A 17045-nucleotide genomic window follows, 5' to 3' on the forward strand; every position below is an offset into this window, starting at 1 on the left:
AATAGGCAGAATATCTGTTAAAAAATAAAGAATTCATCCCTGAAATAGTGGAACATTACTGAGCTAAAGTCTCTGAGGAGTTAAAGAAGTTAGAATAAGTAATGAATCACTATTGAAGCAAATTATGGGAGTGAGGAACAATAAATCTTATGGCATACATCTTTATTTTTGAAGGAAATTGCAATAGGGATCCACTGGTTGTTAACATTCAAATTTTCGTGTATCTTCAATGGTTCCCAAGCATTTGGAGGTAGCAAATATAACCCACTATTTAAGAAAGGAGGTAGAAGGAGACACCCAAAAAACAAACTGATGATCTGGAGATCAGTCAGACAGACTTTGGTAACAGGGAACACACATAAAAGTTGCTGGTGACCGCAGCAGGCCAGGCAGCATCTCTAGGAAGACATACAGTCGACGTTTCGGGCCTAGACCCTTCGTCAGGCCTAACTGAAAGAAGAACTAGTAAGAGATTTGAAAGTGGGAGGGGGAGCGGGAGATCCAAAATGATAGGTGAAGACAGGAGGGGGAGGGATGGAGCCAAGAGCTGGACAGTTGATTGGCAAAAGGGATATGAGAGGATCATGGGACAGGAGGCCTAGGGAGAAAGAAAAGGGGGAGGGGGATCTCCCTCCCAGGATCCTCCCAGGATCTCACAGTGGCCACACATTTTAATTCCACGTCCCATTCCCATTCTGATATGTCTATCCACGGCCTCTTCTACTGTCAAGATGAAGCCACATTCAGGTTGGAGGAACAACACCTTATATTCCGTCTGGGTAGCCTCCAACCTGATGGCATGAAGATTGACTTCTCAAACTTCGGCTAATGCCCCACTTCCCCCTCGTACCCCATCCGTTATTTATTTATATACACACATTCTTTTTCTCTCTCTCCTTTTTCTCCCTCTGTCCCTCTCACTATACCCCTTGCCCATCCTCTGGGCTTTTTCTCCCCCTCCCCCTTTTCTTTCTCATAGGCCTCCTGTCCCATGATCCTCTCATATCCTTTTTGCCAATCAACTGTCCAGCTCTTGGCTCCATCCCTCCCCCTCCTATCTTCTTCTGTCATTTTGGATCTCCCCTTCCCTCTCCCATTTTCAAATCTCTTACTAGCTCTTCTTTCAGTTAGTCCTGACGAAGAGTCTCGGCCCGAAACGTTGACTGTACCTCTTCCTAGAGATGCTGCCTGGCCTGCTGCGTTCACCGGCAACTTTTATGTGTGTTGCTTGAAATTCCAGCATCTGCAGATTACCTCGTGTTTGCGTTTGGTAACAGGGAACATTATGGAGAATCTATGTTTTGAAAGGTGATAACAGGGCATTTGGAAATGTCAGCATGGATGTATGAAAAAATAATGTTTGACAGATCTGTTGGGACTTTACAAAGGTTGCAACTAGCAGAGTAGATAATAGTATAAATGTGGTATATTTGGACTTTCAGAAGACGCTTGACAGGGTGTCACTAAGAATTTAGTAAACAAAATTAGAGGGCAAGGTTTCAGGGGTAATATGTTGGACTGGATTAAGGAATACCTATTGAAAACAGGGGAAGCAAGGTAAAGGAAAAGCAGGCACAATAGAAAAACTGTGAGGCCACCCACTTTGCTGAAAAAATAAACAGTATTTTTTACATGGGAGGGATTGAAGATTATTGTGTTCTGAAAGATCGCAGTGTACTGTATATCATTCATTAGAAATTAGAACAGAAATGTTCTGGAAACAATTAGGAAGGCAAATAGTATGTTGGAGTTTATATTAAGTGGGATGAGCTACAAGCATTGAGACTCCATTGCTTCAATTTCATAGAGCTCAAGTAGGACTGAATCAAGAATATTGTGTGCAGATCTAGTTATCCAACCCAAAGAAGAATAAACAGCACCTGTTAGATAGAAAATGCACGCCAAAAGAGCAATGTTAAAATAGTCTTGGGGGATTTAAATATGCAGATCGATTGGGACAATCAGGGTGGTGCTGAATTCCAAGAGGGGAATTTTTAGAATGCCTAAGAGATAGCCTTTTAGAGCAGCTTGTGGTTGAGACCTCTAGGGGATCAGCTATTCTGGATTGCATGTTCTGCAATGAACCAGAATTGATTAGAGAGCTTAAGGTAAAAGAACCCTAGGGAGATGTTATCATAACATGATTGAATTCACTCAGAAATTTGAGAAGGAGAAGCTAAAGTCAAATGTATCAGTATTACAGTGGAGTAAAGAGTGTTACAGAGACATGAGAGAGGAGTTGGCCAGAATTGATTGGAAAAGAACACTGGCAGGGATGATGATAGAGCAGCAATGGCTGAAATTTCTAGAAGCAATTTGGAAGGCACAGGATATATTCATCATGGAAGGCACAAGCAATATGGTGGAAGTGCCAGGTTTCAGGGCTCATAAAGTGTGTGAAGTTACCATTACTAGAGAGAAGGTTCTTGGGAAACTGAAAGGTCTGCAGGTAGATAAGTCACCTGGACCAGATGGTGTGCACCCCAGGGTTCTGAAAGTGGTGGCTGAGGAGATTGTGGAGGCATTAGTAATGATATTTCAAGAATATTAGATTCTAGAATGGTTCCAGAACTCTAGAAAATTGAAAATATCACTCCAATCTTCAAGAAGGGTGTGAGGCAGAAGAAAGGAAATGATTGGCCAGTTGATCTGACTTCAGTGGTTGGAGTTCATTATTAAGGGTGAAGTTCCAGGGTTCTTGGAGGCACATAATAAAATAGGCCATAGTCAGCATGGTTTCCTCAAGGGAAAATCTTGCCTGACAAACCTGTTGGAATTTTTTTAAAAAATAACATAGAAACATAGAAACGTAATATAGAAAACTTACATCACAATACAGGCCCTTCGGCCCATAAAGTTGTGCCAAACATGTCCCTACCATCGAAATTACTAGACTCCCCCATAGCTCTCTATTTTTCTAAGCTCCATGTACCTTTCCAAAAGTCTCTTAAAAGACCCTATCGTATCCGCCTCCACCACCGTTGCCGGCAGCCCATTCCACGCACTCACCACTCTCTGAGTAAAAAACTTACCCCTGACATCACCTCTGTACCTACTCCCCAGCACCTTAAACCTATATCCTCTTGTGGCAACCATTTCAGCCCTGGGAAAAAGCCTTTGACTATCCACACGATCAATGCCTCTCATCATCTTATACACCTCTATCAGGTCACCTCTCATCTTCCGTCGCTCCAAGGAGAAAAGGCTGAGTTCACTTAACCTGTTTTCATAATGCATGCTCCCCAATCCAGGCAACATCCTTGTAAATCTCCTCTGCACCCTTTCTATGGCTTCCACATCCTTCCCATAGTGAGGCGACCAGAACTGAGCACAGTACTCCAAGTGGGGTCTGACCAGGCTCCTATATAGCTGCAACTCGGCTCCTAAATTCAATTCCATGATTAATGAAAGCCAATAATCCGTATGCCTTCTTAACCACAACATCAACCTGCACAGCTGCTTTGAGCATCCTATGGACTTGGACCCCAAGATCCCTCTGATCCTCCACACTGCCAAGAGTCTTACCATTAATACTATATTCTGCCATCATATTTGACCTACCAAAATGAACCACTTCACACATCTGGGTTGAACTCCATCTGCCACTTCTCAGCCTAGTTTTGCAGTCTTGCATCCTATCAATGTCCCGCTGTAACCTCTGACAGTCCTCCACACTATCCACAACACCTCCAACCTTTGTGTCATCAGCAAACTTACTAATCCATCCCTCCACTTCCTCATTAAGGTCATTTATAAAAATCACGAAGAGTAAGGGTCCCAGAACAGATCCCTGAGGCACACCACTGGTGACCAACCTCCATGTGGAATACGACCCGTATACAACCGCTCTTTGCCTTCTGTGGGCAAGCCCGTTCTGGATCCACAAAGCAATGTCCCTTTGGTTCCCATGCCTCCTTACTTTCTCAATAAGCCAAAAGTCATATGTCGACGAAGACAAAGGTCATCGAGCTGCATCTCCAGTTCCCTGACGTGGTCCCTTAGGAGCTGCAGCTCAACACACCGGGTGCAGATATGGCCGTCTGGGAGGCTGGGAGACTCCAAGACCTCCCACATCTGACACCGAGCACAGAAAACCGACCTCACACACATACTACTTCCTTTCTGCAATTAACACAGGTAGACCTACCTCACCTTGATACTGCCTAAGCCCGTTGAGCCAAAGCCCTATCACTCTGCTACCTCTCACTCCACTGCCCACTGGATATGGCGGTCTTTTTAAACTTTTCCCACACTACTGGCTGACGTCACGTGCCTGCGCAGTCTTGCCTCTCTTTTACCCGGAGTAGTAAAATGCCTTTGCTCCAGAAATCCTTAGCAGTTCACCTGCAGCCTTCTTGCTCCGAATCAACAAAGATAGACAAAGGGAAATCAGTTGATGTTGTGTACTTGGATTTTCAGAAGACCTTTCACAAGGCTATTAATAAGCCTTAACACGTTAGGCTATTAATAAGCTCTGAACCCATGGCATTAGAGGAAGGATTCTAGCATGGATAAAGCAGTGGCTGATGGCAGGCAGCAAAGAGTGGGAATAAAGAGAACCTTTTCTGATTGGCTACCGGTGACTACTGGTGTTCCACAGGGATCTGTGTTGGAACTGCTTCTTTTTTCATTATATGTCAATGATTTGGATGATTGAATTGATGGCTTGTTGAAAAGTTTGCAGAGGATATGAAGATAGGTGGAGGGGCAGGTAGTTTTGAGGAAGTAGAGGGGCTACAGAAGGACAGACAGATTAGGAAAATGAGCAAAGAAGTGGCAGATGGAATACAGTGTCGGGAAGTGTATGGTCATCTGTTCATGCACTTTAGTAGAGGAAATAAAAGGTTTGAGTATTTTCTAAATGAAAAGAAATTACAAAAAAAACCCGAGGCACAAAAGGACTTAAGAGTCCTTGTGCGGGATTCCTTAAAAGTTAATTTGCAGGTTGAATCTGTGGTGAGGAAGGCAAATGCAACGTTAGCATTCATTTCAAGAGGACTAGATGTAATGTTGAGAATTTATTAAGTATTGGTGAGACCTCCCTTGGAGTATTGTGAGCAGTTATGGGCCCCTTATCTGAGAAAGGATGTGCTAAAACTGGAGAGGGTACAAAGGACGTTCACAAAAATGATTCCAGGATTGAATAGCTTGTCATATGAAGAGCATTTGATAGCAGGCCTATATTCACTAGAATTCAGAAGAATGAGAAGTGACCTCATTCTTCTGAATTCTAGTGAATACAGGCCCAGAGTGGATGTGGAGAAGATGTTTCTTATGGTAGGCAGAGTCTAAGAGCAGACAACACAGCCTCAGAATAGACGGGTGTCCTTCTAGAATGGAGATAAGAAGGAATTTCTTCAGCCAAAGAGTGGTGAACCTGTGGAACTCTTTGCCACAGGCAGCTGTGGAGGCCACATCTTTATGTATATTTAAGGCACAGGTTGATAGATTCTTGATGAGTTAGGACATGAAGGGATACAGGGAGAAAGCAGGAGATTGAGGCTAAGAGGAAAATTGGATCAGTCATGATGAAATGGTGGAGCAGACTTAATGTGCCTAATAGCCTAATTCTGCTCCTATATCTTGTGATCTTATTGTTATATGCTGCAGAACTGCAGTATAAGTACTACAATGAAAGAAAATCAGGTCTATTCCAGAGACAACAAGATTTTCATAAAGGAGATATTAAGCAACTGGGCTATTACTTTCCAGAAGAAATGAGATATTACTTCAATGAAACTCTGACAAGATTTGTAAGGGGTTGACATGGAAGATGCAGGCTTAATGTTTCTCCTGGTGGGGGGTTTCTAGAACCATAAGCTACTGCCTTATTTGCTGTACAGAACTGAGATTATAAGAATTTTATTCAGCCAGTAATTTATAAGTCCTTGTAAATTTATAATGAAAAGAGCAACACTCACAAAAAGTTGAAGGAACTCAGCTAGTTAGGTAGCATCCATGGAGGGGAATAAGCAGTCACAAACTGCTTATGTTGGAAATGTACAGCATCACGCCAAAACTGTTGGAGGAACTCAGCAAGTCAGGCAGGTTATTTAATTTCATACTTTACTTTATACTTTATTGTCACCAAACAACTGACACTAGAACGTACAATCATCACAGCGATATTTGATTCTGCACTTCCCGCTCCATGGAGTACAAATCGATAGTAAATATTAAAAATTTAAATTATAAATCATAAATAGAAAATAGAAAATGGAAAGTAAGATAATGCAAAAGAAAAACCGAGAGGCAGGTCTGGATATTTGGAGGATACGGCCCAGATGCAGGTCTGGATCCGTTCAGCAGTCTTATCACAGTTGGAAAGAAGCTGTTCCCAAATCTGGCCGTACGGGTCTTCAAGCTCCTGAGCCTTCTCCCGGAGGGAAGAGGGATGAAAAGTGTGTTGGCTAGGTGGGTCGTGTCCTTGATTATCTTGGCAGCACTGTTCCGACAGCATGTGGTGTAAAGTGAGTCCAAGGACAGAAGATTGGGTTGTGTGATGTGCTGGGCTATGATCACGATCTTCTGCAGCTTCTTCTGGTCTTGGACAGGACAACTTCCATACCAGGTTGTGATGCACCCTAGAAGAATGCTTTCTACGGTGCGTCTATAAAAATTAGTGAGGGTTTTAGGGGACAGGCCAAATTTCTAAAGCGGTTTGATCGGGGCATGACTGAGCAAGCGCGTGGACATCAGCCAATGAGAATGGCGAGAAGAGTTCAAAAGGAGACAGTTATTTCTTCAGCAGTTTGATCGGGGCACAACTGCGCAAGCATGTGGGCATCAGCCAGTGAGAACAGCGAGAAGAGTTTAAAAGGAGACAGCTTTATAGAGCGGGCATTGGAGTAGACAGAGACAGAGTAGGAAGGCTTTTGCTCAATGGGGCTTTGGCGATAACAGGTTATCTGTGTAGAATACAGACAGGAAATACTTGTGTGAAGCCGGTGTTCTGTGCTCTGTGTCAGATGTGGGAAGTCCTGGAAACTCCCAGCCTCCTGGACAGCCACATCTGCATCAGGTGCGTCAAGCTGCAGCTCCTTAGAGACCATGTTAGAGAACTGGAGATGCAGCTTGATAACCTTCATCTGGTCAGGGAAAGTGTGGAGGTGATAGATAGGACCTATAGGCAGGTAGTCACACCAGGGCCTGGGGAGACAGATAAGTGGGTAACAGTCAGGACAAGGAAGGGCAGGAGTCAGAGGCTAGAAAGCACCTCTGTGGCTGTACCCCTTGACAATAAGTACTCCTGCTTGAGTACTGTTGGGGAACAGTCTACCTGGGGGAAGCAACAGTGGCCGTGCCTCTGTCACAGAGTCTGGCCCTGTAACTCAGAAAGGTAGGGAAAGGAAGAAGATGGCAGCAGTGATAGGGGACTCTATAGTTAGGGGGTCAGAGAGGCGATTCTGTGGACACAGGAAAGAAATATGGATGGTAGTTTGCCTCCCAGGTGCCAGGGTCCAGAATGTTTCTGATCGCATCCATGATATCCTGAAGTGGGAAGGTGGACAGCCAGAGGTTGTGGTACACATTGGTACCAACGACATAGGTAGGAAAAAGGAGGAGGTCCTGAAAGCAGACTACAGGGAGTTAGGAACAAAGTTGAGAAGCAGGACCTCAAAGATAGCCATCTGGGGATTACTGCCCCTGCCACATGACAGTGAGTATAGGAATAGAGTGAGGTGGAGGATAATTGCATGGCTGAGAGATCAGAGCGGGGGCAGGGATTCAGATTTCTGGATCATTGGGAACTCTTTTGGGGCAGGAGTGACCTGAACAAAAAGAATGGGTTACACTTGAATCCCAGGGGGACCAATATCCTGGCGGGGAGGTTTGCTAAGGCTATTGGAGAGAGTTTAAACTAGGATTGCTGGGGAGTGGGAACCAAACTGAAGAGACTGGGGAAGAGGCAGTTGGCTCACAAATAGAGAAAGCTTGGGACAGGGCGAGAGGGAGGATAGGCAGGTGATAGAGAAGGGATGCCCTCAGGCTGACGGTTTGAGATGTGTCTATTTTAACGCAAGAAGTATCATGAACAAAGCATGAGTGTGGATCAGTACTTAGAGCTATGATGTTATGGCCATTACAGAGACTTGGATGGCTCAGGGGCAGGAATGGTTATTTCAAGTGCCAGGCTTTAGATGTTTCAGAAAGGACAGGGAGGGAGGCAAAAGAGGTGGGGGCGCAGCACTGTTAATCAGAGATAGTGTCACGACTGCAGAAAAGGAGGAAGACATAGAGGGATTGTCTATGGAGTCTCTGTGGGTGGAAGTTAGGAACAGGAAGGGGTCAATAACTCTACAGGGTGTTTTTTATAGACCACCCAATAGTAACAGGGAAATCGAGGATCAGATCGGAAGACAGATTCTGGAAAGGTGTAATAATAACAGGGCTGTCGTGGTGGGAGATTTTAATTTCCTAAATATCAACTGGCATGTCCCTAGAGCGAGGGGTTTAGATGGGGTGGAATTTGTTAGGTGTGTTCAAGAACGTTTCTTGACACAATATGTAGTTCAGCTTAGAAGAGGAGAGGCTGTACTTGATCTGGTAATGGGAAAGGAACATGGTCAGGAATCAGATCTCTCAGTGGGAGAGCATTTTGGAGATAGTGATCACAATTCTATCTCCTTTACCATAGCATTGGAGAGCGATTGGAACAGACAAGTTAGGGAAGCGTTTAATTGAAGTAAGGGGAAATGTGAGGCTATCAGGCAGGAACTTGGAAGCATAAATTGGGAATAGATGTTCTCAGGGAAGTGTACAGAAGAAATGTGGCAAATGCTTAGGGGATATTTGCATTGAGTTCTACAAAGGTACGTTTCAATGAGACAGGGAAAGGACGGTAGGTACCAGAACTGTGCTCTATAAAGGCTGTTGTAAATCTAGTCAAGAAGAAAAGAAGAGCATACGAAAGGCTCAAAAAATTAGGTAATGATAGAGATCTAGAAGATTATAAGGCTAGCAGGAAGGAGCTGAAGAAAGAAATTAGGAGAGCCAGAAGAGGCCATGAGAAGGCCTTGGCAGACAGGATTAAGGAAAACCCCAAGGCATTCTACAAGTATGTGAAAAGCAAGAGGATAAGACGTCAGAGAATAGAACCAATCAAGTGTGACAGTGGCAAAGTGTGTGGAACCGGAGGAGATAACAGAGGTACTTAATGAGTACTTTGCTTCAGTATTCACTATGGAAAAGGATGTTGGCGACTGTAGGGATGACTTACAGCAGACTGAAAAGCTTGAGCATGTAGCTATTAAGAAAGAGGATGTGCTGGAGCTTTTGGAAAGCATCAAGTTGGATAAGTCACGGGGACCAGACAAGATGTATCTCAGGCTACTGTGGGAGGCAAGGGAGGAGATTGCTGAGCCTCTGGCGATGATCTTTGCATCATCAATGGGGAAGGCAGAGGTTCTGGAGGATTGGAGCGTTGCGGATGTTGTTCCATTATTCAAGAGAGGGAGTAGAGATAGCCCAGAAAATTATGGACCAGTGAGTCTTACTTCATTGGTTGGTAAGTTGATGGAGAGTTCCTGAGAGGCAGGATTTATGAACATTTGGAGAGGCATTATATGATTAGGAGTGATCAGCATGGCTCTGTCAAAGGCTGGTCGTCCCTTACAAGCCTGATTGAATTTTTTGAGGATGTGACTAAATACATTGATGATGGTAGAGCAGTAGATGTAGTGTAAATGGATTTCAGCAAGACTTTTGACAAGGTACTCCATGCAAGGCTTATTGAGAAAGTAAGGAGGCATGGGATCCAAGGGGAAATTGCTTTGTTGATCCAGAACTGGCTTGCCCACAGAAGGCATAGAGTGGTTATAGACAGGTTGTATTCTGCATGGAGGTCAGTCACCAGTGGTGTGCCTCAGGGATCTGTTCTGAGACCCCTACTCTTCATGATTTTAATAAATGACCTGGATGTGGAAGTGGAGGGATGGCTTAGTAAATTTGCTGATGACACAAAAGTTGGAGGTGTTGTGGATAGTGTGGAGGGCTGTCAGAGGTTACAGCGGGACATTGATAGGATGCAAAACTGCAAAACTAGGCTGAGAAGTGGCAAATGGAGTTCAACCCAGATAAGTGTGAAGTGGTTCATTTTGGTAGGTCAAATATGATGGCAGAATATAGTATTGATGGTAAGCCTCTTGGCAGTGTGGAGGATCAGAGGGATCTTGGGGTCCGAGTCCATAGAATACTCAAAGCTGCTGCGCAGGTTGACTCTGTGGTTAAGAAAGATACGGTGCATTGGTCTTCATCAATCGTGGGATTGAGTTTAGGAGCCAAGAGGTAATGTTACAGCTATATAGGAGCCTGGTCAGACCCCACTTGGAGTACTGAGCTCAGTTCTGGTCGCCTCAGTACAGGAAGGATGTGGAAACCATAGAAAGGGTGCAGAGGAGATTTACAAGAATGTTGCCTGTATTGAGGAGAATAGGTTGAGTGAAATTTGCCTATTTTCCTTGGAGCGACGGAGGATGAGAGGTTACCTGATAGAGGTGTACAAGATGGTGAGAGGCATTGATCGTGTGGATAGTCAGAGGCTTTTTTCCATCGCTTAAATGGCTAGCACAAGAGGGCATAGTTTTAAGGTGCTTGGAAGTAGGTACAGAGGAGATGTCAGGGTAAGTTTTTTATGCAGAGTGGTGAGCGCGTGGAATGGGCTGCCAGTGACCGTGTTGGAGGCAGATACAATGGTGTCTCGTAAGAGACTCCTGGACAGGTACATGGAGCTCAGAAAAACAGAAGGCTATGGGTAACCCTAGGTAATTTCTAAGTTAAGAACATGTTCGGCACAGCTTCGTGGGTTGAAGGGCCTGTATTATGCTGTAGGGTTTCTATGGTTCTATAACTTTGAAGTTTGAGTTGCTGAGTATATTCAAGATGGAGACTGAGAATATTTTTTAACATCAAGACAATCAAATGATATGGGGTTAGTGCAGGAATGGTGTACTAATGTGAAGAATCAGCAGTGATCTTACTGAAAATGGAAGAGCGGGCATGAACGACTAATCTTACATTCAGAGGTGGGAATATTCATTAAGAACTGCGTAATGTCCAATTCCATTTCTCAAGAAGGTCTAGGAAAATTCTGTTATAGTAGCAAGTAAATTTGTGTTAGGCAATGACAATCGCTAAAAGAGTCTCTCTGCCAATTCTTAATATTCAGTGGACCACACCATCAGAGTTCTGGGATGTAATGGGAGCAGGGCCCCACTAACGATAAACCCAGCAACTTAATAAAGAACAGGCTGGATATCCTGTAATGCTTGATATCTCCTGACACAAAGCTTTGTCACTACATTCACAGTGTTATTCCCACTTGCCTAGGTCACTGAATCTCTAACAACACCAGTCACGACTACATAGTTTACTTAATGTCCTGTGATTTATTGTGGTTAATTGAACATCGCAGTTTTTCTGCATTCATGTTCATTAGTTTAGTAGAGTAGATTTTGGGCTGTGGAGTCTCAGTTGCTTGGTATATTGTAGAGATTGATAACAGTTTTGGATGTTAAGGAAATCAAGGGATTAGTGCTGTGAAAAAGGATATAAGGTTAGGATAAGGGATGCAGGATGTAGATTAGGGCAAGGTGTTGTGTTAGAACAGTGAAGTAAAAAATAATCAACTGTGATATTATTCAATGCTTCTTCTACATTCTACACCTTGACAGAATTCGGATGATTAATAATAAATTCATAATAATATTAAATTCAAAAAGAATAAAAAAACCTTTTAGGTTTTGCAAACCTGTTCTGTTGTGCTTAATTACAGCTCAGGTAGCAAAGACACAGATCTACTTTAGGTCCTCTAACTTAAATAGAAAAGCAGTAATAATTTTTTTTTTAAATCTTTGAAGTAAAATCAGAAAGTACTGGAAACTCCTAGCACAAACAAGATAAAACTGCAGATGCTGGAAATCCGAGCAACACACACAAAATGCTGGAGGAACTCAGCAGGAAAAGAGTACAGTCAACGTTTTAGGCTGAAACCAATCGGCAGGACTGAAGAAAAAAAGCTGAGCAGTAGATTTCAAGGTGGAGGGAGGGGACAACCGCAAGTGTAATAGATGAAACTTGAAGGGGAAGGGATGAAGTAAAGATTCGGGAGATAAACTGGTGAAAGAGACAGGAGACCGTGGAAGGTAGAAAAGGGGGGGAGAAGCACCAGAGGGAGGCAGTGGGCAGTCGAGGAAATAACGTGGGAGAGGGAAGGGGATGGGAAATAGTGAGGATGAGGTGGGTGTGGGAGGCATTACAAGGAGTTTGAGAAATCGATGTCATGCTATTAGGTTGGAGGCTACCCCAAAAGGTAATCATGGGTACTGGTATGAGACCCAGCTATGCCTGTCTGTTTGTCAGCTATGTGGAACAGTCTATGTTCCAAGCCTACACTGGTGACTGTCCTGAACTTCTCCTATGCTACATCAACGAATACATTGGTGCTGCTTCCTACACCCATGCTGAAATTGTTGACTTGATCGACTTTTCTCCAACTTCCACCCTGCCCTCAAATTTACCTGGTCCATTTCCGACACCTCCCTCCTCTTTCTCTATCTCACTGTCACTCGGCTTATCCACTGATGTCTATTATAAACTCATTTGTAAAAACGCCATCCTCTTCTTTCAATTCCTCCATGTTCACCGCATCTGTTCTCTGGATGAGGCTTTTCATTCTAAAACGAAGGAGATGTGCTCCTTTTTCAAAGAAAGGGGCTACCCTTCCTCCACCATCAACGGTGCCCTCAACTGCATCTCTTCCATTTCACGTTCTTACCCCACTCTGTCGCCACCCTAGGATAGGGTTCCTCTTGTCCTCACCTGCTATCCCACTAGCCTCCGCATCCAGCACATAACTCTCCGAAACTTCTGCCATATCCAACAGGATTTCACCACCAAGCACATCTTTCCCTCCCCCCACCACCACTTTCTGCCTTCCACAGGGATCGCTCCCTACACGACTCCCTTGTCCATTCGTCCCTCCCCACTGATCTCCCTACTGGCACTTATCCATGCCAATGGAACAAGTGCTACGCCTCCCTCACTACCATTCAGGGCCCTAAACACCCCTTCCACATGAGGCGACACTTCACCTGTGAATCTGTTGGGGTCATATACTGCGTCTGGTGCTCCTCGAGTGGCCTCCTGTATATCGGTGAGACCCAACGTAGATTGGGAGACGACTTCGCCGAGTACCCATGCTCCATCCACCAGATAAAGCAGGATCTCCCAGTGGCCACCGATTTTAATTCCACTTCCCATTTCCATTCCGATATGTCTGTCCATGGCCTCCTGCACTATTGTGATGAGGACACACTTAGGTTGGAGGAACAACACCTTATATTCCGTTTGGGTAGCCTCCAACCAGATGACATGAACTTCGATTTCTCGAACTTCTGGTAATGAGCCCCATCCCCCTTCACCATTTCCCAACCCCTTTTCCCTCTCTCACCTTATCTCTTTGCCCACCCACCGCATCCCTCTGGTGATCCTTCCCCCCTTTTTTCTTTCTTGCATGGCCTTCTGTCACTTTCACCAGTTTACTTCCCAGCACTTTACTTCATCCCTCCCCCTTCAGGTTTCACCTGTCACCTTGTGTTTCTCTCTCCCCTCCTCCACCTTTTAAATCTACTCCCTCAGCTTTTTTTCTCCAGTCCTGTCAAAGGGTTTCAGCCCGAAACGTCGACTGTACTCTTTTCCTAGATGCTGCCTGGCCTGCTGAGTTCTTCCAGCATCTTGTGTGTGTTGCTCAGAAACTCTTAGCAGATCAGGTATCATCTGTGGTAAGAGAAAAAGTTAATGTTTCGGGTTCAGTCTCTTTCAAACTGAATGATTGTACCCAAAGAAAATGGCATTTCTTTTCTTGAGTAAATGACCACCCATTTCTTTTATTTTCTTTATCAGGATAGTTACAAAATGTGATGTAAGCATCGTCAGTCCAACTTTCACAGACCTTGTCTTCAGTTGGTTTGGAGATAATAATGGAATTTCTTCATCAGTCTCCAATCCATCTACAGGACTCCTCGGAATGAGAATTGAAGAGAGAGCACCAGGAATTTTGTATGGAAAGTTATATTTCCATAAAGAAGTACGTATCTTATTCATGCATATGAAAAATAATGGCTAAAGTTATTGAAGCTACCAGTATCTAGCTAGCCACAAATAATGTTTCCTTTAGTAGTCCTTGCAAGCACAATGTTAAATTATGAATGCTCAGATTAACTACTGAATTGCTTCGACAACTTATTTCTAAGTTGCTTCAATTGCATAATAATTCTCATATGCAATGCAATTATTCTTTTTTTGACAGCCATCTGCGGAAATTGTTATTTTGGAAAGTCAAGTCTCACTGGAGAATACGGAAAATCTTCAACTGACTTTCAAATGGGAAGATTTTGTAACCACAGATTTCGTAGAAGGCATAAAGAAGAGCATACCCAAGATGATTGGAGCTGTCTATGACTGTGCAAACAAGTATCACAGTCAACATCTTGGAATTCAGATAAACGTCGTTCTTCCAAAAGTAAAGGAGATACTGAAGCAGAATGTCAATGAAGCCTACACAAAAACAGTCAATGCCATCAAAGAAACTGATGATCGTTTGCAGTCTGCAGTTGATGGTATTGAAACAGAGTATCAAAACATGAAAGGGAAAGCAAAGAAATTATACAAGAGAGCAGCATTAAAAATAGCAAACGAAGATTATCACAAAATGATTACCACATTGTTGGATACCATTTCCAATTTGACACGAGAGTATCAACGTAAAATTATGGAATCAATCGAGGCAGTATATGATTTTCTAAAACAAAACAAATTTAATGTTCCTGGAAGTCATGAACTTTATAAAGCTGAAGATCTATATAAACTCTTCATAAATGAGGCACCAGTGATGATTCAAAGACTTGTTCAGGGTCTGGAACAATATCTCATAAATGCAGTTAATTACCTTGGGGAGGTGGAGCTAAAAATATCTGGCACTAACACAGTCATTGATAGCGCAGAAATAATTGACCAGTTGAGAGTGTTTCTCCAGAAAGTTCAAAGAAAGCTGCTTGAAGCTTTAGAAGGAATGAAAAAATTTAGTTTTGAAAAGATTCTTTATTCCCTAAAAGAAAATATGCACAGTTTTGGTGAAAAAATTGTTTCAGAATACAAAGATACAGTTAATATTAATTTTGAAGCTGTGAAATCTAAAATTCACCAGCGGTACAATGATGGTATGAATTCAGTGTATGCAGAACAGTTGAATGAGTATTCAGTTAATTTGAAACAATATCTTCTAAAACTGATTCAAATGTGCCAGGATGCGTTGCGAGAGGCTATTGCAAATATTCCGACAGGAAGCAGAAATTTTAAATCAATTTACCAAGAATATTTTGGTAATTTCTTGCCTGGATGGGCAGGCAGGCTTGAAGAAATTAATGACATGTTAGTTCAAAAGTTGACAGAAGTTGCAGATTATGTAGAAGCATGTCCAAAATTAATCGAGGAAAATGTTATTATTCTGAAGAAAGAAGCAAATAATTCCATTAATACTTTTAATGAATATTATAAAATCATGCAGTCAGAGTTTCAAGAAGATGGGCAAATAGTTGCTGGATATATTAAGAGAGTTAAAGGAAATTTAAAGGCAGCATTTGCAGACACAAAAAAGCAGGCTAGTGTCTATAAACGGACAATTAAGAGCAGAATAGATAGAGTTTTTATCAACCTTGATGCATTCTATGAATCATTAATTGTTAATGCACAGAGAGCAGTTGATTCGTTTATTGAAACCTGCAGCAAGTTTGCTCAAGAACTCTTTAAGTTCCTAGATTTAATATCCAAAGAAATATTCACTGGAATGACTGTGAAAAAGCAACCTGGAGAGCTTATAATCAATGTTCCTCGGCATCTTAAATAGAAATCATTTGATGAGATTCCCCACTTGAGTAAAGGAACAATGAATCAACTAAACACAACTTTTATTAAGGGACGGCACATGCTACAAAAAGATACTGTTCGAGCATGGAAACTAATTACGGAGGAGTATCAGAAAAATAAAATGCTGCTGGAAGAAAGAAAAACGAAGAAGAGTAAACCAAAATTTTAAAATGCATCTGAATATTTAAAGTTATTATAAACAAAATCATTTAACATGTAAAATGTACCATTCTTGTGAATGAAAAGCAAGGAATCATTTATTATTTCAGTTTTCAAATGAGAATAAATGCAAAATTCTTAAATAACAGATTTTAATAGATTATTTCATATTAACAAAAATGGGAATAAACTTATTAGTTGAACTATTTAGGCTTCCAAAAAAAAAGTAATTTTGACCAAAACTCAGCTCTTTAAATTGGGACTGGAGAGGAAGATTTTTCTGCATTGGAATAATATGCCTGAACAAATGGTTGACAAATATCTTCTTCACCACCCTGCTTACCCATGTTACCCTTTTCAGGGAACTATGAATTTGTACCCCTAGGTCTCTCTGTCCTACAATACATTCTAAAGCTCTGCCACTTATTGCAAAAGTCCTGTTCTGGATAGACTCCAAAATACATCACATCACACTTGTCCAAGTTAAATTTTACCTGCTGTTCCCTGGCATAATTTCGTGTTTGATCTGGATCCTGCTGTAATCCTAAATAACCTTTTTCACTGACCGTTATACCACCCAATTTTGTTGTCGTCTGTAGTTTACTAATCATGTCATCTACGAGGGGAGATTGTTAAGTTCGTGGCCTTCGGTAGAAGGAGATGAGTTATACAGCTCTCGTTACATGCACATGTAGTCCAACTCTTTGAGTGATTACGCAGAAAGTTTGAAATTAATAATTCATCTCCTTCTACCCTAGGCCACGAACTTATCAATCACCCATGCTATGTACGCTTTCTGGAGGTCCAAGATCCGTATACTCCACAACCGCTGGACTAAGTGTGTAAATGTAGGAGGGAACTATATGGTGAAAAATAAATGTGCTAGGTTTTCTAAAATTGACTCCTTCTACCTTAAGCCACGAAGTTATCAATCACCCCCCCGCCCCCCCCCCCGTATATTC

General features: G+C 42.6%; 1 protein-coding gene across 2 annotated transcripts in view; it reads left to right on the plus strand.

Annotated features, from left to right (window-relative positions):
• apoba (apolipoprotein Ba) overlaps window positions 1-16231 on the plus strand; it is a 70561-nt gene extending 54330 nt beyond the window's left edge. For both annotated transcript variants that reach the window (XM_072251319.1, XM_072251320.1), the window contains 2 exons: window positions 13903-14086; window positions 14309-16231. In XM_072251319.1, coding sequence (XP_072107420.1) covers window positions 13903-14086; window positions 14309-15904 — 1780 coding nt within the window. In that variant the 3' untranslated portion in view covers window positions 15905-16231. The remainder of the gene's footprint in view (window positions 1-13902; window positions 14087-14308) is intronic.
• The last annotated feature ends 814 nt before the right edge of the window (window positions 16232-17045 follow it).

The sequence above is a fragment of the Mobula birostris genome, chromosome 2, assembly GCF_030028105.1.
Source record: "Mobula birostris isolate sMobBir1 chromosome 2, sMobBir1.hap1, whole genome shotgun sequence".
Taxonomy (NCBI): domain Eukaryota; kingdom Metazoa; phylum Chordata; class Chondrichthyes; order Myliobatiformes; family Myliobatidae; genus Mobula; species Mobula birostris.